We start from the raw sequence: 24,451 nt of genomic DNA, 5'->3' as shown, positions 1-24,451 counted from the left end.
GACTACCTGGCAGAGATGATGGAGAGGAAGGGCCGCCTGTCCTTGGCGGAGGCCTCAGTAGTCTTGACTCCGTTGTCTATGATCATGCCAGCCTGTGGGGAGGGCACAGTCAGGGACACGGTCCCTTCCACTCCCAGGCTGCAGGCACCTCCTCATGCCCAGCCTCCCCGCACACTCTTACACGCTCCAGTGAAACCAGCTGTGCTGTCAGGACGCGTTAACGGAGGTGAGGGGTCTGCAGTGAGGGAGGTGGGGAGCCTGTATTGCGCTGCATTGCTCAGAGCGAATCTGGAATAAGGTGTGCTCCCGGAGGCGTGTATGACGAAGCTGACGTCTGGAGGGTTACGCGCCTTGTCTAGGGCCATGCAGCTAAGTCTGTGCCCAGAACTCGCCTTGCTCTGGGCAGTTATAAGCCTGGACCCCACATCAAGGGCGAGGGAAATGTGTCTGCAGTGACTTGGAGGAACTGCTGAACTTCTATCTCGTCTCCACCCCGGGGCGGGGGTCTGGGATCCTCCCACAGTCCTGCCTGGGCTCCTGCCTGACTCGAGGGCAGAACCTCACATTCCTGTTTGGCTCTGAAGGTGTTTACGTGGTCAGCCTTGGGCGCCCGCATGGGAGTCAGGGCCTCCCAGTGAGGGGACTCTCGGCCTCCCGGGAAGGCCCAGACCCAGGCTCCCTTCTCCAGTAAGCAGAGGCCACTCTGACTAGTGTGTTCTTAAGTCGGGTGATGTGGTTTGGAAGATGAGGGGCTAGATCCCCAGCTGCTTGCTCACCGGCCATGACCTTCGGCCCCCAAGCCCCAGCTGTGGCCTCCGTTAAGACGGGCTAAGAACACTGATTTCAGGGGACTCGGGAGGCTCCGTGCTGGCCCCAGACGATCGCCCCAGACCAGGACCCTAACCCCAGACAGGACCTTCACCCACTGGGCGCAGGGGCGGGGCTCATGGGGAGCTGGGGGGCGGGCACCAAGCCCAGGGCTCCATCCAATCAGTGCAGCTCAGGGTTCTTGCTCGCTCCCGCCTCACCCCGCCCATCCCTCCACCCGTGCCCGTGAGTCCCTGCCTACATCCTGTCCCGCATACGGCCCCCTTCTTTTAAGGTCTCCCATCCAGGCACTACCTCCAATCCAGGCACTCCCTGGCCCAGCTCCCAGCTCAGGAGAAGGCTTCTCGAGGAAGGGGTCCTGACAAGCAGCCAACACAGCCTGTCCACTGCTCGGCTGCCACCCCCCCGCCCCCCCGCCCCGCACCTCTACACTGCTCTTATACGGCCCACAACAGCCTCAGAAACCCCTCTCTGTCAAGGGGACACCGCTCTTCCTCGTGTCTACCCTCTGCCCCGAGAGACCCTTCCTGCTCGGCCTCTGGGACATGGTGCTGCCTGGCGTCCCCCCCCCCACAGGCCCCTCTCCCGCCCCACACAGGTGTGCGCAGGGCCGGGTCAGAGAGGATTTCTCTTCTTCAGTCTTCCCCCTGCTTGAGCTTTTTTCTTTAAATCCTCATGTATCCGTTCCTCTCCAGCTTCCTCATCTGTCCCATCAGGGACTGGACCAGAAGATCAGCCTGGACGCTCTGGGCCCTGGGCACTGCGCCAGCGCCCCCAAGGCCACCTCTGCCCCCCCCAGCGGCACCTCTGGTCTCAGCCTGGCTCCCCAGCTCCGCGTCCCATGGCTCCGGCCTAGCTACAGTCCTGGCTGGGCGTCCTTGGCTCACCTGGAGTCCCCAGCACCTAGCGTGGCACTGGACGGAGGGGCTTCTGTTTTCCACCTGCCCTCTTGGCTCTGCAGGGGTGGAGCACCCCACTTCCCAGGAACGAAACAAAGGGATCAGAGGGGAGGATGCTCATGCTGCCTCCACCTCCTTCAGAACGGCCTCCTGATTTTCTCTAGCTTACAGGCCAGGCTAAGCCTTCACGGTCAACACTGCGCCCACCCCACCAAGGGAACTGTCAGATGAAACTCCTGTGCCCAGCTCAGCGGCCGCCAGGAGATGCCGCCCTGCTACCAGGCTGGGCTAAGGCGCACCTTGCTTCTCCTTCTGGCTCCGACCAGATGCCAAGGCAGGAACAGCCACGGGACATTCTTGCTAAGAATGGGCAGGAGCCGAGGAGAAAGGCTGCTTGGTTTTCTTGCAGACAGGCGCTAGGAATGCGGCGGCTGCCGCCGGTAGCCAGGAGGCTGTCCCGGCTCTAATGATCTGCAGGTCCAAGAAGGAGGACCAACAGGCTGGCCCAGGGGGACGGAGTCTGGAAAGACTTACCCGGTAGTTGGAATGTGCTCGGTTATGGTGGAATTTTCCCAGTGGAATGTGCTCTGAATAACCTGGGGAGTACATTCCCACCGAGGGGCCTGTCGGCACGTGGTGGAAGATGAACCAGAACCCGGTCTCCTGTTGGGGGGGCACAAGGGGAGAGCCACAGAGATCAGCCCCGCAGACTCCTCCTTGCTGGGGCCCTACTCGGGCTGGACCTAGCACTAGCCCTGAAAGGGCCCCACCGCCCATCCCTGGACACGCCTCCGGGAGGCAGTAAAAAGCCCTGGCGAATGCATTTTGTGGGGTCTACCCTGACTGTGGCAGCCCTTCATCGGGTCCTACTCTACTGGTCACGGGCTCCAAATGGCTGGCTTTGAGTCCCTGATGTTCTCGGCTTTTCCCTTTCCTTTAGCAGCTATGGAAACAGGCCCAGAGACAGCACCTGACCTGCTTGGGGTCCCACGGGCGCTCAGTGGCAGGGACGAGTGGGTGAGAGCAAGGCTGTGTAGACAGAACGCCGTGTCTGAGTCCTCTGTGTGCCCCTGGGAACATTCTCCCTCCCTGCCTTGGCTTCCCCGCCCAGCAGATGGAAGGTATGGGTACCTGCCTCGCAGGGTTGGTGCAAGAATTAAACTGTTTTAGCTGGCAGTGCTGGTGGGGCCCGGCACGGCGCCAAGCCACACCCGTCTGCATCTAATAATCAGTCATTTCAGTAAAGTGCTTTGATCACCCACATGATGAAGGCACAGGGCCATTACTGAAAGCCACGTCCATGTGACCCCTTTGCCCCAGCGGAGCCTGACCTGGCGGGTCCCAGGCCCAGCCCCGGCCCCCACCTTTACTTCCGGCCAAAGAAGAGTCAATTCTGCTCACCTCAGACCCCGCGGCTGCACAGTTAATGAGGTTGTTGTTGGGGTTGGCCATCCAGAAGGTGGACACTGCACTGTGTGTGGGGTGGGGGGGACAGAGATCGCGTGGCGTCACCCAATGGGCCGCTGGTTCCCTTACCTCTTACCAGAGGCTTGAGAAACCCTCAGTTTGTTGTGAAACCCAGTTTGCTCGTGCGAGCGCGGAGCATTTCAGCACCTAAAGTGCTGGAGCTTAAAAGGGGCATGTGGGTCCATGAGGCGGAGGCAGCTGATGGGTGAAGTCTGAGCCGGGCTCTACAAAAGAGCGAAGGCACCGGGGCCCGGGAAGGGGGCCGTTACTCAGGGAGAGGCCCCGCATGGGAACACTGATCACACGGGCAGTCCTGTCTCTGTCTCTGTCTCCAAGTGGGGGAGTGCGACCCGTGCCCGTAGGTACCCACTGTGGCACCCAGGTGGCAGCCCACGCCTTCTCAGAGGAGCACTGTGATGATGGCCATGGGCAAGTGAAGAAGCAGGCCCTCCGTGGACTCCAGCTGAGAGACTGAGGGCAGTGGGTGGTTGAGGGCTGGGGGGCAGCCCTCAGAAGCTGCTCAGAAGCCCCAGGGTGCGGAGGTCAGAGGCCCGGCTGGGCGGGTGAGTGAGCACCTGCTCGCGGGACCCTCCAGGGCACAGGCCTGCTGTGGCTCACGGCTCGGGGCTGGGGGCAGCAGCAGTGGGCGGGGGAAGCACTCACTTGCAGTCCTGCCTGGGCTTGGGGATGTACCCCGGGTAGGAGTCTTCCGTGATGGTCTTGCACATCTTGCTATCACGGTCGGAGGGGAGGAGGGTTCCAGACTTGACGAGGAGGCCGAGACAGTGGTCGAAGGTGTTCCGTTCCTCTGGCCCATCTTCCGTGAAGAAGCAGTGGCCCAGGGAGTTATAGCCCACCACGTCCTTGACCTGCGGGGATCAAGACCGGGGGACCTCTCACCCAGCGTCCAGGTGTTCCTGTGCCTATGCATTCATTCAGCAAACGTGACACGGCATCGGCGGCACCCCGGGTCCCACGAGGAACCCCACAGGCTTGGAGAGGGCCCTGGCACATCAGTCTCAGAACTAAAAGGTCCTTACAGGGTCTCTGGCCGGAGCCCTGACTCCCTGCCCGAGGCCAGATGGCCCACAAACATCCCTGACAAAATGGGCATGGCGCTTCCGCTCGAATGTCCCAGAGACAGGATGCTCACCACGTCAAAGTTAGCCTGTCCGCAGCAGACCACTGACGATGGTGAGAAACACCCCACTGATCTTAACTGAGATCTCCCATCTGCACCCCTACTCTAGGGCCCGACTGCCGAGTGCCGTCCCCACTAAGAGAGGCTCCCGTTCCCCTACAACATCAGTTCGACCCACACCAATTAACTACCTACCAGCAGGCCAGGCCCCGGAACATCCAGACCCCATCCTGAAACAACTCCCCCTTCAGTACCATCAACACTTCAAGGGGCCGTCCCGTCCGTCCCTGTGCCTTGTGGGGTGTTTAGTGGTGTCCCAGGCTTCTGCCCTCCCCACATGGCAGCACACCTCCCCGGTGGGACAACCAAAAATGTCTCAGACACTCGCTGCCAAAGATCCCCCCGGCTTGGGGGTGATAGAGTTCCCTCTGGTTGGGATGCACAAATCCAGGGTGAACAGCCCAACTCCCCCCGACTCTTTCCGAGGACAGAGCCTGCCTACTCCAACATCCGGGCAGCCACGCTCTGGAAGCATCCGGAGCCGGGACCCTTCGTGTCCTTTTCATCTTGCTGAAGTCTTAACACATTTCTAGAACACTTGGTTGTGGTTTTTTGCTTTGTTTTGTTGTTAGAGCTGAGGAAAATGAGACTCAAGGAAGTTAAGCGATTTGCCCAAGGTCGCGCAACCCATGTGTTCAAAGGCAGGCAGGGCTGGGACCCCCGCTTTCTCATTGTGTCCATTCACCCCACAAGGGGAGGATCCAAACACACTGGCGGCCCTGTTCCGGGCCAGCTCTGTTCCCTCCACATCCCTCCCTAATCTTCGGTCATTGGCAAGGGCGTGATCTTGAGTGCTAGTCAGTCCTTCACTGAGCAGGGCGGTAAACACCAAGGTCATCCGACGGGGCAGCTTCCTTTCGTCCCAGTGAGCTAGGACTGCTGGTTACAAAGAGCAGGGAAGGAGAAGGCAGGAAGCGGTGCTGCTAGGACTGGCAGGGACGGCCTTGGGCAAGCCCCGTGCCGCCACTTACAGAGGAGGACACTGGCGTCCAGAGAAGGGGTGTGGGGCGTCCCAGCAAGCTCACAAACCTGGAGGTGGAGCCATGTTCAGACCCGGGCCTCCTGCCCAAGGCTCTTCCAAAATCCTAAGCACCACTTACCCCACTGTCCGATCACACCCTGCGTGGCCCTTCTTTGAAGGCACGTGAATAAAAGATGAATCGGGGACATTCTCATTCTAACCAACACCCCAGGGAGAAATTCCCTCCATCCGAGACCCTTGAGGTGTGCTCTGGAGAGAAAAACCCCCATCGAAAGGAATAATAAGTACGAGTATTTGTTGGGTGTCGGATCTGTTACAGACATTATCTCGTTTAATCCTTAACACAGTATCATTTCCTTTCGCCTTCCTCCCGCTCCCGGACAGAGCCGAGACCCGATTCTCCAACCACCCGATTCGATAACTTGCGTGCTAATCTGTTGTCAACAACTCCCAACGGAAAACCGGCCCTCTCATTTTGTGCTGCATTTCTTCCTTCTCACCAGGGGTGGGTGAAGATGGCGTAGGGAGTGGAGGGGAGACGGCACGGTGAGGTAGAGGGAGGGGGGAGCCGCTGGGTGGGGAGCCAAAGATACAAGTTCAAGTCTCAGCTCAGCCACCGACTTGCTGGGGCCTCGCCCAGGTGTCCCTTGGGAGACAGGTGCCTTCTAAAATCTGGCTCTTAGGTTTCTGATCATTCTGCCTTAGAACATTTCCCAGAATTGAATATTTACACGGTGACACAGCTTGAGACAGAAAGACTGACAGATAAATCGGTACATTGTAGCCGCACGCCCAGACACATAATACACGTTTGCAGGTGGCTGCCAAGTCCCTGGGCGCGCTAACCCGGAGCCCCCGCCCCGTTCTCGTGCACAAATCACATCTTTCCCTTCCTTCTTCTGCACATCACCCCTGCTGATGGTTGTCAGTCCTAAAAGTCATTCTTAAAGGCTGTTTTAAGTCTTCAACTATTGTTAGGAGGGGTCTAGGCATGAGATTACGAAGGAGGAAATTTCTCAGCCCTCAGGGACTGCTTCATCTAAAACGACCTTTTAATCTATTGTCTGAACCAGGACATTTTTTTAGAGCAAAGGAGGGGTGCTGTTAGAAACGAAGCTGGGAAAGCAGGTATAAAGTGGAACATTCCATGCAGATCAACCTGCATCGGCAAGAAGAAGAAACTGCTGCTTAAGACAAGCAAATACGAACAGAAATCGGCCCGGCCCGATTCTGCCTTCTAGGGCGGCTATACCGTTCCTGCTAGGGAGAAGCATGACCCCAAATACAACCAGATTGAAAGAAAAACTGTAATTTCCAGGCTTCTACCATTTATTTTGTGTTTTTCGAGCCGTTGAAGAAAAGAGCCTATTTTTGCAGTCTTAGGAGTATTTGACAGCGCAGACAGAAGCCGGGAAAGGCGGCAGAGGACCAGGTCACACTCCCCCTGTCGGGAAGGACCGAGTCCCCGGAGGCAGCCCCGGTGAGGTGCTAGCAGGAAGGGAGCCAGGGAAAGAGGGGCCTGGTGCCCATTTCCAGTTGTTCCCTGAGCTGATGGGTGCTGCGCCCACCCTCTTCCCCAGCACGTCTCTCCCCCGATCTGCCAGCAGGAGCCCCGGCCTGGGACGCTTTTGGGGAAAGCACGCACCACCGTGTGGGTTCCTCCCGGGGGCTCAGGCGCAGCTACAGGAATCAAGAAGCCAGTGAGACTCTGAATTCCAGAAACCGGGAGAAGGGGCCAAGAGACTCCTGGCCCATGGTTCCCAGAGCTGGGGCGGGGAGAGAGGGAGCTGGGCTCCCGCCATATGCTCCCAGGGGGCGCAGCCACGGGCAGGAGAAAGCAGTGGGATGGGCGTCTCCCTGAGGCTGGACGGTGGGGGGCTGCAGCCAGGTGTGGGCCGCCCCGGAGCCGCACAGAGTGCTGGATGCATTTGCACCAATGCACTGGGGGGGGGGGGGGAAGGAAAGGACGGGTTTTCTTCTCTCATCCCCTCTCCTTACCCTGAAAATGGAACTGAGTGGGGGAAACAAACAGAATCCATATTGGTGTCTTTGTACCTTCCTCGAAAACTCTGGAACGGATTCATTGTTTCCAGTAGAGAACAGGCAGGTGGTCCCCTGCGTCCTGCCCCAGAGCTCAGAAACACACACTGAGGGGCAGTGGGAGCCCGCCGCAGGCCCCCCCGCCGCCCCGCCTGCAGGGGATGGGCAGGAGAGCCTGCCTCTGAGGGCCGGCTTCACCCCGCAACTGCCAGCATCCTGGGGCTCTCGTGCGGACCCCCCGGTCTCAAAGACACTACCGCCAGTGTCGGTATCACGACAGACATCTCCCGACTCTGCTCTGTCGTGTGAAGGGGGCTCTGTGGTTAAACGGGTCTTGGGCTCTAGGATAATCAGCATTCGGTGTGGTTTTACCGTAGGCCTTGACTTTGTCAGCATGCATGGGGAGGGTGCGGGGCAGGAGGGAGAACACATACGCAGCGTTTGCCGAGCTCCCGAGTCTGCTCTGTGTGTGTGTGTTGGGGGGGACACCTTACCATGTCATGGAAGCGGGGAGGCTTACCCAGAGCACAGGACACAGAGGGCCTGTGACTGTATACGGCCTGCCGATGCTGAGCTGGCCACGTGTGTTCCTGGCTTCATCCTCCCCCAAAGCCTTGGCAATGGGCTGTGTCCTCACCCTCCACTTTGCGCAGCGGGGAAACCAAGGCTCCGAACATTTGGATCGTTAGAACGCAGGTTTGCTCTGACTCTGTCCTCCCAAGCTGGCGGCTCTGCGGATGCCTGCAGGCACAGTTTGAGCGAGCAAGGAGTCTGGGGAGGAGGGGGCGGTGGGTTTGTTGAGCAGGAGCTCATGGTGTGCACGGTGGTTCCTAAGAGCATCCTCTGGGCTCAGGGAGCAGATGTGGAGAGGCCCGTGTGCTCATCAGTTAGGAAGGGAATGAGAAGCAGGTGTTGGCGGGAATGTCAAGTCCAGACTGCCCTTTCCAGGAGCAGGTGGCCAAGAATGGGGAGGAGCCCGGGGTGGGGGGCGGGGAAGCTGTCTTCTGAGGACGAGGGCACTGGAGTCTGTCTGCAGGCGGTGGGGAAGCCCACGCATGGACGGATGTCCGGGGTCTCGGGCGTGTCCAGATCTGGGACACCCTGAGGGTAAAGGCATCCACGATGCTACTGAGTGGCCTCTGCAGCCTAAATGAGAATCCAGTCTCTATATTTGGCCTCCTTTCATCCCGTCAGCTAAAAATATCTTTCCAAACACAGTTACAGCCCCGGCCACTGGTAGGTCCTTCAAGCCAGAGTGAAGGGAGCAAATATCAACTAGCGATGCGGAGCCCAGCTCCCGGGGCGGCCCTGCTGCCCCCGTGGCGCAGCACTTACGGGGGCGGGCCTCTCCGAACCCCCAGCTTCCCCCAGCCTGTGGCGCTCGGGGGAGGACGCGGAATGCACTCCATTGTCCTGTTGCTTCTTCGGCTCGGGGAGTCCGAGGCCTGTGCTTCATCCAGATGCTAAGCCATGCCAGTTTGGTGTCACACAGGTCTGTGAGCTCCAGACCTTCACCCACCAGCCTGGCCGTCCAGCAGGGACCCGAGCCGAGTGCGGCTGGAGCCCTACGTGTCCACTGGGATGAGGCTACAGCTGGCCCCCTGGCCAGCCCTGTGCGAGGCTGCCTGGCATCTGGATGGCACCCAGGGAGCTGAGGTGTGTTCCCTCCCAGTCTGATGGCCAGCATCCCTTGGGGCCGGACAGAACAACGGCCTTGGCACATGCAGGACTGCCAGGGTGCCCTGGTTGCGAGAGCCTGTCCAAGTCTCTGGCTCCAAAAGTGTCTGTCTGGTGTGGGTGCAACTGGCCCGTCTAGCGGCTCCAAACGAGCGGGTTCCGCAGGGCCGCTCCTGGGCCGTGCTTGCTCTCAGCCCCTGCCTGCCTGCATCCCTCTGAGCCGCTCGCTCCCATGGCCTCCGGCGCCCCTCGCCGCTTCCCACCCCGCTGCTCCTGCAGGAGCCCATTCCTCTGGCCAAGGCCCGGGCTCGCGGCTCAGGCGTGCTGCAACCAGCGTGGCCAAGCCCTTCTCATTCTTGGATTCTAACTGAACAACCATGAGATCTGCTTGTCATGCCAGGCACCGCACACATGACGAAACCGAATGCACGAACGGCCGTGTGACCACGGTACGTGTGCGCGTGTGTGTGCACGTGTGTGTTATGTGCATGTGCACACGTGTGTTGTGTGTATGTGCACACATGTGTGCATGTGTGTGTTGTGTGCATGCGCACATGTGTCTGCGCGTGTGCGTTATGTACATGTGCGCACGTGTCTGTGCATGTGTTACGTGCGTGTGCACACGTGTCTGTGCACGTGTGTGTGTGTGCATGCGTGTGTGTTATGTGCACAACTGCCCTGAGATGCAGGACAGCCTCCGCTCACACCGACCCGGCTGCTGGGAATCAACATCTTTCTCTTCTGTAGCAAGAAGCGTAGGGGAATTGAAGCTAAATTTAAGCACAGAACTTTAGAATGAATGCTTAAAGCAAGTAGAGCTCCTCAGACTCAGGCTTGTCATCTTTCCTAATTCTACACTGTTCTTTTTACCACACGTTCCGAGCTCAGTCGCCCCTGTGTCCCTGCGTTGCATTCGTTTGGCAAACCGTGTGGACAAGCAGAACAGACCACACCTGCCCTCAGGGCCACACGTGTGCCACACTTTCCACGTCTTGTGCTCACTTCTTGTAACAACCACGTGGGAGACATACTGCTGTCCTCCCTGTTTTACAGAAGAGGAAGCAGGTGTGAGAGGGAAAGTGACCAGCCCACGTCCCACAACTGGTCCGTGGCAGAAGTCAGATGGAAACCCGGACCTGAGCTCACACTGTGTCTGCTACCGCATTCCCGACATTTCCCACTTATCGTAAATCTTACTGTCTTTCTGCTTCCAGGACAACATATTCTCCTTTCTTCTTCCTTGAGCCAGAAAACAGGCCCACGTTCAGCAACCATTCCAGCCACAACCCTCCTGCCACCTGCCATGGAGAATCAGCCCTGGTTCCCGGGCAGCGTGCTGCCACGTGAGCCGGCGAGCTGGGCGCCAGGCCCGGGGCTCCCTTGGGGTACCTGCACCTCACAGCCCCCCGTGTTTGCTGTGATTTCCCCACTTGGTCAAGGAGGATGACAGAGGTTTGCAGATGGCAAACAATTTGCCCGAAGCCCACAGCTCACAGCCTGTGGGCCAAGCTCTTGAACCCGCGCACTTCCAGACGAGGCCCCAGGGCCTGTACTCTCCCCTGTCCCCTTGGTGGGTCTGCAAAGAAGTAGAGGACACCCCCCACCCCAGCACCCTGTGCCACGCAGCAGTGTGGATCTGACCCGCCACCTTGGACCACTTTCCCAGAGAAGGCAAGAATCCAGATTTCTGTGTGAAATCACTTAATTTTTAAATGATGGAACCTAATTCAGATGTTTCTTTAAATACCATTTAAGCCAAACAAAACACATCCCATCACTGGGTTCCGCATGCAGGAGGCCTGTCTGTGACATCTGGCTTTAAAGTTCATGTAGGATGTAAGTTCAGTCCGTTTAAAGAAAGGTTGGTTTAGTGTAAAATTATCAGTTTAGTGTAAAGATGATCGAATGTTTCTATAAACACTTCATAAGCCAAACAAAACACAATCTGGATTCTTCAGCTTATAATATCCGGTTTTTAAAGTTTCTAGAGAATATAAGTTTAGTACATTTACTTATTTTCTTTTTAGAGAGTGGGAGAGCGTGAGCGAGAGAGTGCCAGGGAGGGAGGTGAGGGGAGAGGGCTGGGCGGGTGGAGAGGGGGAGAGAATCTCCAGCAGTTTTCCTGCTAAGCATGGCGCCCCACACGGGGCTCGATCCCAGGACCCCGAGATCATGACCTGAGCCAAAACCAAGAGTCTGATGCTCCAGTGACTGAGCCGCCTGGGCGCCCCATAAGTTAGTTCTTATTTAAATAACAATCAGTTTAGTGTCAAAACCAGCTGTGCAAACCCAGACCAGCCTCTGGCACATATGCCTCCTTGGAATGAAGCCATTCCTCCCAGCAGTGTCCGCTCCGGAGGATGCTTGGTGCAGCAAGAGCAAAGGGCCCCTGCAGCCACCGCAAGTCTGAGGCAACGGTGCAGAGCCTGGCAAGAGCCCTTGTCTGCATTAGCGGATCTGTCTTGCCACAGAGCCATGGAAAGATCCTCGGCCTGCCCATCTCTCCAAAGAGGCACGACACACACCTGCCCTGTTTTCGCTTTCTGCTCTCAACTGACAGCATTCTAAACTCGAGGCCAAGGATGGTTCAACCCCCAATGGCCCCAGACGAAATGTCCAGATCCAAACACCCGTCCAGCACGGACGGTTTGGAGGAAGGGGCCTGGAGGACGGGGCAGTGACGGGCCCTCCGCTTTCCCGGGAAGGAGGCACTTACCAACAAGCCATTGGAGCCGTGCACGGTGACACAGCGAGAAAACGTGTGGTGGATGGAGAGCTCGCGGACGTACGTGGGCGGGTTGTAGCCTCCCTTCTCGTCCACGTCGCCCACCAGGTGGAAGTGAATGGGGTACTGCCCCACCAGCTGCTGTCCCATGTGCTTCAGCTCCACGCCCTCCAGGTGCACAGCCTTAAAGCCCAGTGCAAACTGCCAGAGGGGAGGCGAGGGTCAGAAGGGTGTGTGAGGTGCCCCCGACCCCCTCGCCGGGGCCGCGTCCCAAACATGCAAAGTGCCTCGCTGATCCCTGCCTCGGCCACGCAGCGAACCCAACATATGACCTGCAGACGGGTTAAGGCCCCTGGCCCTCTCACCACCCGGGTGCCGAGGCGCTTTGGATAACTCACGGATGTTCCAAGACAGTGAACTGCTTGGAACAGCTGGGGCTGGCCTCCACTCCCACCCTCCCTCCTAAGTCACTGAGTGTCACAAGGAAGGGGGAACCCCAAGATATGCTGGCCCGAGGCTGGCCCGAGGCTGGGCATCCAGGGGCAGAAGGAGCCTGTGCTCTGCCCACGGTCTGCGGGCCCTCCCGGTGGAAGGATGGGGATGCTGAGCTGGGACTCTCCATCAGCCCCTGACCCCGGTAGCGTGGGCGAGCCATGGGGTGCTCTGTGTGCACCACCGTGGATGTCTCCACTCCAAGAACCCACTGTAAAAGCACACTGTGGAAATGACTCTTGTCAGAAGTGGGGCTCAGCCAGCTGCTCCTAGAGTAGGCAGATCTTAAGGACATGCTAACAGTCCTCCCAGAGCACATGTCAAGCGGAATGCCACTCGGGAAGGGGCATCCTGAGGCCTCATTTGGGCAAAGCAGGAAGGGGACCCTGAAGGCTCAGGGATCGCTCTCAGAATTGGAAACAGGCTCTGGTCTCTCTGATGAGTCTCTGCACAAGCCCTGGCCCCCCTCACCCCCAGAGCCTGACCGGGAACACGAGCGAGTGCTTCTGGAGGCTATGGTGACCAGGGAGCCCTGCTGAGCGAGCAGGGGCTGTGGATGCTGGGAGCCCACATGTGATATGGGGCCGCCCAACGCCAGTAGGGCTCCCGCTGTGCACTCCGCAGGTTCCGCTCCTTCCTTCAGTTAGGGCACCAGGAAGTCTTATCCTGATAGCACACAGTGGCGGCTTCAAGAGCCCTGTCCTCACAAAACTCCGAGACACCAATAGTCTGTCGGCTTCGATCCTAAGTCATTGAAATCGACGGCCACACGAACAGCTTTGGGGCGTCGTGACGTTCAGCATGCTGGGTAACGACTCTTTAGACAGGGTGCAGACAGCGTTCCCCTGTGAGCCCCATGCTAGGAAGCCGGGAGCTCTCGCGGACCACTGACCGCACACCGCTGACCACCACTCTTCCCTGGGCGGCAGAACTCCGTCGTGAGCCAGCTCCCTCTTTGCCTCCATCTCTTGGTAAACACTCCGACGTCCAGCTCGTCTCCCCTGCCTGCTCGCGTGTCTGGGTATTCATGGGTCTATGGTAAGCGTGACTTGTGTGGGTGAAATGCCAGCTCTTCTGGGAGATGACTGGGGTGAGGCATTGGAGAAAGGGAGCGAGAGCAGGAACGGGGGCTGGAAGCCGTAGAGGCAGGGAGCCCAGGGTGGCGTGTGGCCGGGGAGTGGACGGCCATCCCCAAGGTGGCCCCCTCCTGTCTTCCAGCCAGGGCTCAACAGCCGGAACAGCACACTGGACAGCAGAGGTTCGCCTTCCAGAAGGTCCCTGCCCTTTGTCCTACCTCCTGCTCCCGTGCCCTCCCCAGCCAGGGTCCCTGCCAGGCTGGCAGCGCGAGAATGCTCCTGGTCGGGCGGACCCATACCTTGATGTGGCCCCCGAAGGTGTCGAAGTTGAAGAAGTTGCAGACATGGTTGTTGTAAGGGTAACATCTGTCCTCCATCTCCCCCATCACCACGATGTTCCGGCTCAGCAGCCCGACCTCAGCCCTCATGTCCACACCGTCTATCTCCTCCCCGATGTGCAGGTACAGTGGCTTCCCTAGGGCAGAAAGGGGTGGGTGGGAAATCCACTGCTGCTTACGTATCACCCCACCTGTGTGCACGGTGGTCCCCGGGGCTCCCCTGGTCCCATGTTACAGAAGAAGGAAGCCCACGCAGACTCTTCTTTCCTGGCCTAAAAGAAGAGCTGGGATTCACAGCCATGCAGACTCACATCTGAAGCCCATGCAGAAATGGCTATTTGTCCCCCAGTATGGGTCCCCCCTTTTGCTTGCTGGTACTGGGGCCTCCTGTGTTTGAGCTCGACGTATGCTCCCCGGGAGAACCGCGCTTCCCAGACTCCCTGCTGGTGTGGTCACAGGATGAGCGGAAGCCGCGGGCGGCCCCTGCTCTCGCTCCTTCCCTGGGACTGGAATGTGGCTGTGTCCTGGTGGGCCAGCCCCGAGGACAGGGTGCTCTCTCCCTTGTACTCCTGACCCCATCCCTTTCTACAGTCTTAGGGTCCTGGACTCCGTAACTTCTCTTCTTCCCTCGTGTGGGTTCCTTATGTTCTACTTCCAAACTCATCCAGACCGCCTATCCTTAAAAAATTATTAAAAGACCTTTTCTGCCCAACTCAGCTACTCTTGCAGCTAACGTCAGTCTCCTTTGTGCCACTCGAGTCCCTGAACCGGTGACCCATAGCTGCCTCGCTCCCTCAGTCTGCTCAAATCCACTTAATTCTCCTCCAGCCCCGTCCTTCTCCCCGGACGGCAGGTGCACCCCAGGGAAGGTGCGGGGGGGACAGGGGCTTGGAACCTGGGGACTGCCTCACGGTCCCCAATCCGCCCCCACACCAACCCCAGAGTCTTTCGTGGTATAAAGAGATCTTGGCCTGCTTCTACACGCAGCTTGTCACTGGGGGAGCTGACCTGGCTAGCAGGGGCTTTCTCCTCCGCTCGAGGACACGGTTCCAGAGCATGACCTCTCGTGTGGATTTGCAGCCTGCACCTCATGGCAGGTGCTGCCCGGCTTTCACTGCGGCCCTGGCTTGAGCGACGGCACACAGGCGTCAGCCCACGGCACGGCTGGCCGGGGTTGTGATGGGCCTGAGACGCGCTCCAACAGGGACCACCCCTGCCCGCTCCTTCACGAGGCACGGCATGCATCCTGTGGGGGCTGTGGGACCTCGGGGGCTGCGCTTTGGGATTCTGCAGGGTCGGGGGGATGGCAGTTTCTGGAAGCTTGTTAGTTCAGGACGTGAAACTGGTATGCGGCAAAGCTGACACGATACCCTTTTGGCATCACCACCAGCTCCCAGGGCTGCTACAACAAACTGCCGCCCGTTGACTGGCTTAAAGCAGCAGAAATGTCTTGCCTCACATCTCAAAGGCCAGAAGTGCAGGGTCAGGGCCCCCGAGTCAGTGGTCGGGGCCCTGGGTCGGCGGTTGGGGCCCCGGGTCAGCAGTCGGGTGGGGCAGGGCTGGTTCCCTCGGGAGGCGCCAGGTGGAACCGTCCTGGCCGTTTGCAGATTCCAGCAGCCCCCTGTGCTCCTTGGCTGACGGCCCCTTCCTCCTCCCTCAACGGGCGGACTTCACTCCGATACCAGCTGTGTCGCACGTCACCTTCCCCTCGGACTCTGACCTGCTGCGTCCCCTCTAAGGACCTGTGATGACACTAGGCCCACCCCGGGGACCCAGGATAATCCCCCATCTCCTGAGCCTTAACTCAATCGCACCCACCAAGTCCCTTCTGCCGTGCGAGCAGACATTCTCACGTGCAGAGGACTAGCCCGTGGGCATCTGTGGGGCCGTTCCTCCGTGTACCACAGAGCCCTGCTTTAAAAGTACTAGGAAAACTCGTTTTACAGAGAGTCTATTCACTATGCTTTACTATCAGGCCCAGGGATCTCCGAAGCCAGAGCCAGGCACGGACGCCAGAGGTGGGGGCAGGGCTGTGAAGACTCTGGTTCCGTCCACAGTCTGACATTGCCAGGAGGAGCGTTTGAAACAAGTTCGCTCTGCAGACTGCTGGCTCCCTTACCCCCCTGTGGCTTGTGGCTCAGATCACAGAGCCTCGTGGTTTCATGGTTTTAGGGTCCAGATGCAGGATCCCCTCTGGCTGCCCGTGTGGAAGATTCCCCCTCCATCCCTGGCTGGTCTCCTGCCCATTGGCTCTGTGGCCGTCGCTATCACAGATACGTAGCCTTGCAGGTGAGGGGCGGGGAGTAGAGTCTCTTGCACAAAGAGCTTTGCGTGGGGTTCTGAGCGACGCAGACCGGGGGGGGGGGGCGGGGGCGGACAGAAAGCTGCACCTAGAGCAGCATCTGATCGCTGGTGAGGAAGGAGACTCCCCGGCTCACCGGCTTTAAACGCCCTCCTTCCAGCAATGGATACACGGAGAATTGATGACAAAGCCCCTGGTCTGCCTGGCCTCATGCTGCTGAGTGTGCTGGATGCAGACCTTCTTTTCCTTACAAGCGGACACCCCGATGGACAGCAGGCAACACCCAGTAAAGCTTCAAAGGCTTCCTCAACTAAGCAAGGCCACCTCCCACTGTTCCTGGGGTGCAGAAGGAAGACCAGCTGACTGGTGCCCCAGAGGCAGCTCAGCGGTGGCCAGGAACCAGCCAACGCAAGGGACACGTGCCTGAGGAGCTGGCTCCCCGGAGGCCCAGCATGGAGCGCACTTCCCGAAGGGATGGACCCCCGAGGCTTGAGCACATGATGGGAGAGTTTATGCAGAGAGCGCGGGCTCAGTGCTGCCGGCCCAAGCCACAGGAGAGGAGATCCCGTGCAGCTTTGAGGGGCTCAGCTCCCGTCTCCCAGCCTGCAGGATCGACGGGGCAAAACCCCAGGCTCTGTGGGCTTATGCGTCATCGCCCCACACTCACTTCTGCTGCAGCTCGAGCAGAGCACCAGCCCTCCCTGAATGAGCCTTGCTACTTCACATCTCAGCGCTTCTGCCTAGCTGCCCCTCCGGCCGGGCTGCCTCGTCTGGGCAGCGGACGGCTTTGTCCTTCCAGACCCTGCTTCTGGGGCTCCTTCCCGGTGCGGCCTTCCCCACCGCCCTCCACCTCCCCCTTTGCTTCTTGGGGTACCCACCGTGCCGGCAGGGCCAGGACACCAGGCCTCCCCACGCGGGCACACATCCCCTGATGTCCAGCTGCCCCTCGTAGCAAGTGCATTTCGGGGATCAGTGCCCCCTTAAACTATGGGCAAATAGGCAGAACGCTGACCAGAGGGCCTTCCGCAGGGACCCACGGTCCCCTCGAACATGGCGGGAGAGGTAGGGGAGAGGCTGCAGGGGGCTGTGGCTCTGGATCCCGACTCAGATGATGGCTGTGAGTCCCTGCACACATCACTCACGCTCCCTGGATCTCAGGCTCTCCTTCCATAAAATCGAGCTATTGCTAGCATGTGTCTCAAAAGTAGCCAGGCTTGCTGACCACGCTAATCCAGGGAATGAGCTTCACACGGCCCCTGGCACGTGGCAGGGACTGGTGTGGCCCAAGTGGCCGGTGCAGGTGCCCCCCGTGCTGTCCCCGGGGAAGACAGGAGCCCGGGGCTCCTGCCACTGCCTCACATCTCCAGGCTGCTCCATGGGGGGACATGGGGTGTGGGAGACGGAGGGACTGATCCACTCTCAGGAGTGCGTGGGGCCGACTGAGAGCTCAATTCCCACCGCCTCCTCCCCGCACTGTGGAGCCTGTAGCAGGACCTTTACGAAACCCCACAGCCAACAGATCTGTCCTGCTGCCGCGTTCACAGGCCACTGTCCCCCCAGCCAGCTGCCCCGGGGGAGCCGCATGCCCCGCTTTCCCAGCACCCCATCCTGTCTGCAGATTCTCCCTCCCTCCCTTGCTTCTCGCAGCTCTGGTGCATGAGGGCCAACCAGGGAAGAGCAGATGTGGCCCAGCCAGATTGTCCCAAATTATCCAGGAGGGCCACTGGCCCGGGGTGCGGGGGAAGGGGGGGGTGGCGGGCTCGGGCTGGAGGGTCCCGGACAGGCCGTCTCAGCCACACAGCTCGCACGTTCCTGGTCCGGGCCAATCGTCTCAGAGCGGAGACCCAGGGGACAGGTAGCCTGGGAGCTGGAGAGCTCGGAGTTTGAATCCCGGCTCTGGTCGACCCCACAGACTTGCTTGGTCGACACCAGCCTGCCCTCCTAGGACCCCTGAGGTGCTGCAGATGCTCTACTGCGCGCCGTCCAGTACGCCGGCCGCCGGCCCCCTGCGGCTACGGGCCCCGGAAGCGGGCTAGGAGGACTTGAACAGCGTGACCATACTGGTGAGCAGACCCTGCACATTTAATTTCCCTGCACCTGAGTGTCCTCCTGCGTGTCCCGCAGGAACGGCGGCTGCCACCGTGTTAGGGCATCACGAGGAGCAAGCGAGACGGTTTTGTAAAGTGCTTGGCAGTCACAGGAAACAAAGAACGGTCATCCTAAGGAGATTAACCGTGGTATTATTGAGGGGTGTGTGCTGGGGGGCAGGGAAAGCGGGAGTGGGGGAGTGCAAATGCAGAAGGTCTGGGGAGGCTTCCGACTGCGGGTCAGGAGGTGTGGAGACCCACCCTGCGGAGAGCAACACTCCGGAATATTCTCTGAGATGATTCACACACTTTCATGACTTGGTGATCCCCATCTGTTTCCTGTCAGAAAACCCTTAATAGGCATGAAGGCCTGTTTCCTGGAATTTGGGGGCAGTGAGGAGGGAGGATCTGGGAAGGCCGTGCCCCGCTCTGCAGCCAGCCTTTGGGGGGAACCCTAAGATGTCACTGCTGCGGGGCACAGCTTCGGAAAAGATGCGGCAGGTGGGAACCCTTGCTTCATGTCAGTGGGGGATGGAGAGCCAGGCTTGGGGCTGAAAAGCAGACACAGGAGCCTCCCCAAGACAGACAGACAAATAGGAGCCTCCCCAAGACAGACAGACAAATAGACAGACACCCCGCCCCCGACACCTCGAGCTTTTCAGAGGCTGTCCACCAGGGGGCGCTGTTTTCAGGCAAAAGCCTCAAAGCCTCTGGGCAAAGCCGACGGTCCACTCCGAGCCCAACTGTCAGGGGGAGCGGGCCAGGGAGGGGTGCCCCGAGGGAGTGTGGAGGGGCCCGAGGGGGGCCCTGCGTCTTCAATTCTCCTCTCCTCCCCCCGCACCAGGGCCCGGAGCAACCCCATCCCACTGTCTGTCCAGCCTTCAGAAGGCTCAGGGGGCAGCTGGGCCTGTGGGTCCGCCGCTGCCAAGTGGGGCCACTCTCCAGCCTCCCCCCGACAGCCACACCGACCGCTGGGTGGGGCTGGCCGCCCTAACAGCACCCGGCCCCTCGCCCTCGGGGCCCCTCGGCTCTCGGGAGCTGCTTGAAGTGAAACCTGGCCCCTCCCAGGCCTCGGGGTGCCCAGCACAGGGGTGCAGACGTGGGCCGGGCTGAGCAGACTGGGGGGCCTCTGCAGGTGCTCCTGTGTCCACCTCCAAGTGGGCAAGCTTTTCACCCTCCTAGAAGCCACCAGAACCCCAGCACTGAGCAGCGAGCATCGGCTCACACCGTCTGAATGCCACTCCCGTCAGAGTCCAGGAGGACACCTGACGTCCCAGGAGCGCTGTGCACACGTAGCGGCCCGGGGGACACAGGAGTCACACAGCGAAGGCCATGGGTCTAATACAGGGCACGAGCTTCACTCGGCAGTCTCCTGTAAACAGGGGGCCCGGGGAACCTTTCCCCACCAGGGGAAATGCAACAGGCCGACACACTCGGAGGGAAGCTGGTCCCCGCGGCGCCCCCTGCCCCCCAGCCCCACGCAGCCCTTCTACCCCCGCTACGCCTCACCCCGCTGCTCCGGCCCTCTTCTGCGGCATGCTGTCCCCAGCACGCTGCCCTGCACCGTGCCGTCCCCCTCCGACAGTCCAGGACACCCGACCCCTGGTCAGCCCCCCGAGGGCGCCCTCTGGGTGTTGATGCGCTCCTTCCCACCTCCCTGTGTGTCCTCGTGAAGGGGGCCGGGGGTGCCCAGCCTGGGGGAGGAAGGACGCGTGGGGGGCACCTGCGCTCACAGAGCCTCCCGCCTCCACGCCCAGGACATCAGGACACTCAGAACAGAATCTGTGACGGACCTCAGCTGGGGGCTGCTGAGAACGATGCACATCCGTTTGCTTTTCTCACTCTACGGTATGTCTTTACCTACAGAACTGACACACAGGCACCATTCCTGTCCGTCCTCAAGCTTAGGTGCTACATGATTGCACACGTCCTGCCCAATAACAGTAGCTGACATTCACAGAGCCCTTACTGCCTACCAGACACTGAACGATTCAATCCGCCAGTCCTCACAAACCCCGGGAAGCAGTTATGATTTACGATCACTGTGTCTGTTTTACAGACGAGGAAACTGAGGCACAGGGAAGTTAAGTATTTGTCTAAGGTCACTCAGCTGGGAACCGCATTCCTGCAATTCCAATCCCCGTGCTCTACCAAAGAGAGAAAGAACTGGAAGGGAGGGAAGGAGAAAAGGAAGGAGGGAGGGAGGGAGGGAGGGGTGGTAGGGAAAGAAGAGAAAGAAGGAAGGAAGGAGCCTTCCCTAAAATGTCTTCAGGAAACGAGACCAACAGCATGCCCCGATCTAGTATGAGGAGTGCAACCTCACAGCTATGCACGCAGACCCTGAGCTGAATCCCCCCCCACCCCGTAGCTCAGGGCCTCGGGGAAGCGGTCCGTCTGGGCCTCTGGTCTCCTCCTTTTTATTGGACAATAGTAAGTAATCTGTGATGTTTTTTTCTCTGCTCTCACAGCCAGGAAGCTCAGAGACAAACTTATGGTCTATTTCAGTAGCTTTTGCTAACTTCAATCCCTCCCTTTTTTGTTGAATTTATTCCCCTCGCACCAGAATGTATTACTTCGACATGTATCTTTCCCTTTTTTTTTCCCTCTCTCCGGGATGAAGATTTAATTGGACTTGTGTTTATTCCCCAAACCTCTATTCAAAGAACGTAGGGGTTTGAACAAATGATTATTTAAAAGGGCAGATTCTGTTAACTTGTCAAGCACAGATGTGTGTCCAGCCACGCTCAGCAAACCGCCGTCTGCCCCGGGGCACCCACGGCCTTCCATTCGAAGGCTCTGCCCCGCCCCCCCACGACCACGGCTGCAGACTTTGGGGGCGGCCTCCAGCGCCCACGGCCCCCCGAGCGTAGGACAAGGAGATTGGGCTATACTGCCACTGCTCTGGTGTTTAAACCTTTGTCCCCCCAGATTCCATCCCAAGCACATTCCCACCAGCCAAAAAGATTGTTTAACTTCCTATAGTCTTATTTCTAAAGCAACAGGTAGTTTGAATACATAGGCGACGTTTTCTCCATCTGTCTTCCTCCACTCTCCCTCAATCCTAGACCTTCTCCAGGTGCCACGGTCCTGTAGCGCCTGGTAGTTATGATGCCCAGGATCGACTCTCCTTTCTTCTGGCCATTTTCTTCCGCAGTTTGCCTTGGGGGAGGGGCCCTTTCTCCATTCAGTAGGCCCAGAGGGATGCTGGTGAAGGTGCACTGCCAGAGGGCGGAGCACCTGAGCCCCCAGCCCAACAGGACGCGGTCTCCCTGGAAGGTGGCATGAGCACTATGTCCCAGGGACCTCGCATGGTGCTTCGGGACAGCGATGCCCCGAGAACACTGCACACTCACTCCCACTACCCAGACCCCCAAAGTCCTTGTGCACCTGGGTTCATCACTTCTTGAAGCTCAGTGGCCTCCTGACAAATTCCTCTTTTGCTTACAATAGTCAAGTTGGATTCCAGTGCTTATAACCAAAGAACCCTCATGCGTATATAACTCTCTCCACTAATAAACATGGACCTGGATTATACTTTTAATCCCAACAATCTGAGATTCCAGGAACCTCACATAATATAAATTGCAGTACCACTAAGTCAACACTTAGGAGAAAGAAGAAGAAAGGAAGACTCCAAAGCTGTAGAAAGAAGAGATTTAAAATTTCCTGGTAGATTGCATTATTGCCTAACAAATATTCACTCCCTTCCCTCAACCTTGATGGGACAAATAGGCTGACCCACCCCATGCATGCTAAGCCTAACCACATTATTTGCTTTGTCCAGTGGAATGTGGGTGTGAGAGCACGCCAGTCCTGAGCCCAGGCCCTGAGTCCTCTGTGTTTCTGTTCCTGGGAACTTTCTACCTCCCCCACAGGAAGAATAGGTCCTGAGAAGAGAGTCCCATGGAGCTGATCGGAACCCAGCTGTCATCCTGGGGCCAAGCTCAGTCTAGAGAAGCTGGACCCTAGACCAGCTGCAGGTGCACGAGTGAGAAGTGCTTGCCATGAGAGTTTGAGGTCTGTTTCATTATGCAGCATTATTGCAATAGCTGACTGATACAAACTTGTGATTTCAGACAACAGACTCGTGCAGCCTAGGGCGGGCTTAGTGGAAGTCTTACCTGCCACTCTGACCTGGTTGGCGGCACAGGCTTTGCAGGGAAGCACCTGGAATTCTTCTGCCTGGTACATGGAGTAATCAGTACTGGCAACAACCAGTGTGTCTCCGGGCTTCCATGACCGAACATCGTCCTCCAGGGTCAGGATGGTGCTGTTCACGTTGGTGTTGATGGTGACGGTGAGTTTGGGCCTCACTGTAACCCCAGACAGGAGGGCCTGAGCTATTAACCCTGCATTCTTGGCCAATTTTTGACCGCCCACCTCTTCCCTTTCCCTCCCCAGATAAATGCCAGGTTTGCCTATCCAAACCCAAATCACCAGGCTCAGCCCATCCCAGTCTTGGTGCAGGTTTTTGAAGTCAACAAAACGCCACCAAAAAAGAGCCCTTCATTAGCTCTGGGCAGGGGAATTTTCCACCAACTCCTTCACTAGAGTTAAATGCGGCTGCCTCACCACACCCACTTTGCTCAAGATGTAAAACAAATATAGTCCCTCTCAACTATTATTTACAGTAGCTGTAAGCCCTTCCCCCAAAGAGCTCTCATCCCGAATGACCGCCTTCTGGAGAAGGCCAAGTGCCTCGGCGAACAACCCGACCATTTCCCAGCCCTTCTAACGAGCACCTCGGGACCCGGGTTTAAAATAATAGCACCCAGAAGCCACGAGCTCATGTCTCTGCAGGGGAGGGCTGCAAGAAGGTCAGCTCTGGCCACGGCACCCTCGTTTTCTTGGGCCGGACCTTTCCCTTCCTCAAAGGCATATGGGCAGGGTGGGGCTCGGCCGGCTCCTGCCAACTCCGAGGACCGTCCCACGGCTCCTGGGTCCCAGAAGGGCTCTCCACTGGGAGCTTGGCAGAAGCACCCGGTCACTGAGCTGGCCGGGGGCGGCTGACCCAGCCGCATCCAAACTCACAGTGCGTATCTGCCAGCTCAAGGAACGAGCCACGGCTGCATTTGTGTCCCCGACAAGCAGCTGCTTACCAGGCTTCCCACAAAGGAACCGCACACGGTAGGTCTGGCAGGCTCGGCCCCGCTCGTAGCACACAAACCTATAATCCTGGCCTTTTTTGTAGACAACCTCGGTGGTGAGGTTAACTCCATCCACTGTCGTGGCCTGGAAACGGCACGGAAATTATAGAGCAAAATCATTTTGGTGCGTGTAAAGAAAGAAGTTGATGATTAATGGTATCAACATCCACTCACAAGTCTAAACTTGTCCCTGTTGCAAAAACGATTTCGTCAGGCCCAAGATGATCATTAAACGATCGAGCATCACTTTTGTTCTAAGAAAACAGTTTTGCTCTAAGGAAGACAATGCAAAGCCACAGGATGGAGAAATGCCTCGCCGGGGTCCCCGGGTGGTCCCCCGTACCCAAACCACTGATGGGCGGCAACTCCTACCACCACCCCTGCCACTGGGAATGGAGGCCGGCATTTACGGAGGACCCGCTATGTTCAATCAACTGGTGTCCCGGCGTGGGTCCACGTCACGTGGGGAGCCCTTAAAAAGACTCATGCCCAGGCCCCATCCTGCAGGGCCCAGATTTGGTGTGTCCAGGTGTGGCTTGGGCATCAGAGCAGTCACAGGGCAAAGTGCTACGGATATGATCTCATCCCAGCTTCACAGCAACAACGAGGCCGCAGGCTTGACAGATAAGGAAGCTGACCCTCAGGGGGTGAGTCACTTGCCCAGGGTCAACCAAGCCTGTAAGCAGCAGAGCCAAGATTCGAATCCAGACTCAGCCAACCACAGAGCTGGTGCTGCTCAGCACCTCCCCCTGTGGCCCTCAGGCATGCAGCCTACATTCAGTCCTCTGTTCAACGTCTGTCTCCTCCCCCGGGATCCTGGGCTCCGGGGAGGGCAAGGACCGGTTTCCGCCCGTCTCCCTGATCCCAGCTTCCAGCCCAGGGCTTGGCACGGAGTGGGCTCTCGGTGATAGGGGCCGATGGGCGAGCAGCCTCAAGGCCAGGTAGAGAATTTAGGGAGCGGGCCCCGAGGAGGCGGCGATCGCCGCCCGCTGGGGCTCGTCCCAGAGCCCGGGTGTGTCTGCAGCAAGCCCTCTGCTGTCGTCAGAGACAAGCAATTTAGATCCAGGCTGAAGCTGTTGTCCTCTTAGGCACAGAGACCACAGGGACCAGGGCCGGGAAAATAGGGGGGCAAAGTATAGTCAACCTATTAAAAAAGAGGGCGGGGGGGGCTTTTCAGGAAACATTATTTT

The 24,451-nt window shown here is 58.6% G+C and overlaps 1 protein-coding gene across 1 annotated transcript in view; it reads right to left on the bottom strand.

The window, feature by feature from the left end:
* CEMIP (cell migration inducing hyaluronidase 1) overlaps window positions 1-24,451 on the bottom strand; it is a 56,533-nt gene that overhangs the window by 18,004 nt on the left and 14,078 nt on the right. The window contains exons 9-16 of the mRNA XM_028089433.2: window positions 23,214-23,346; window positions 22,236-22,427; window positions 13,687-13,862; window positions 11,811-12,020; window positions 3,858-4,063; window positions 3,129-3,198; window positions 2,262-2,390; window positions 7-92 (exon numbers count right to left, since the gene is read on the bottom strand). Of these exons, the coding sequence (XP_027945234.1) occupies window positions 7-92; window positions 2,262-2,390; window positions 3,129-3,198; window positions 3,858-4,063; window positions 11,811-12,020; window positions 13,687-13,862; window positions 22,236-22,427; window positions 23,214-23,346 (1,202 nt within the window). The remainder of the gene's footprint in view (window positions 1-6; window positions 93-2,261; window positions 2,391-3,128; window positions 3,199-3,857; window positions 4,064-11,810; window positions 12,021-13,686; window positions 13,863-22,235; window positions 22,428-23,213; window positions 23,347-24,451) is intronic.

This window comes from Eumetopias jubatus, unplaced genomic scaffold (genome assembly GCF_037043125.1).
Source record: "Eumetopias jubatus isolate StellerSeaLion01/CBP00866 unplaced genomic scaffold, mEumJub1_p1.0 scaffold_7, whole genome shotgun sequence".
Classification (NCBI taxonomy): domain Eukaryota; kingdom Metazoa; phylum Chordata; class Mammalia; order Carnivora; family Otariidae; genus Eumetopias; species Eumetopias jubatus.
This window is presented reverse-complemented; position numbering and strand designations above follow the sequence as displayed.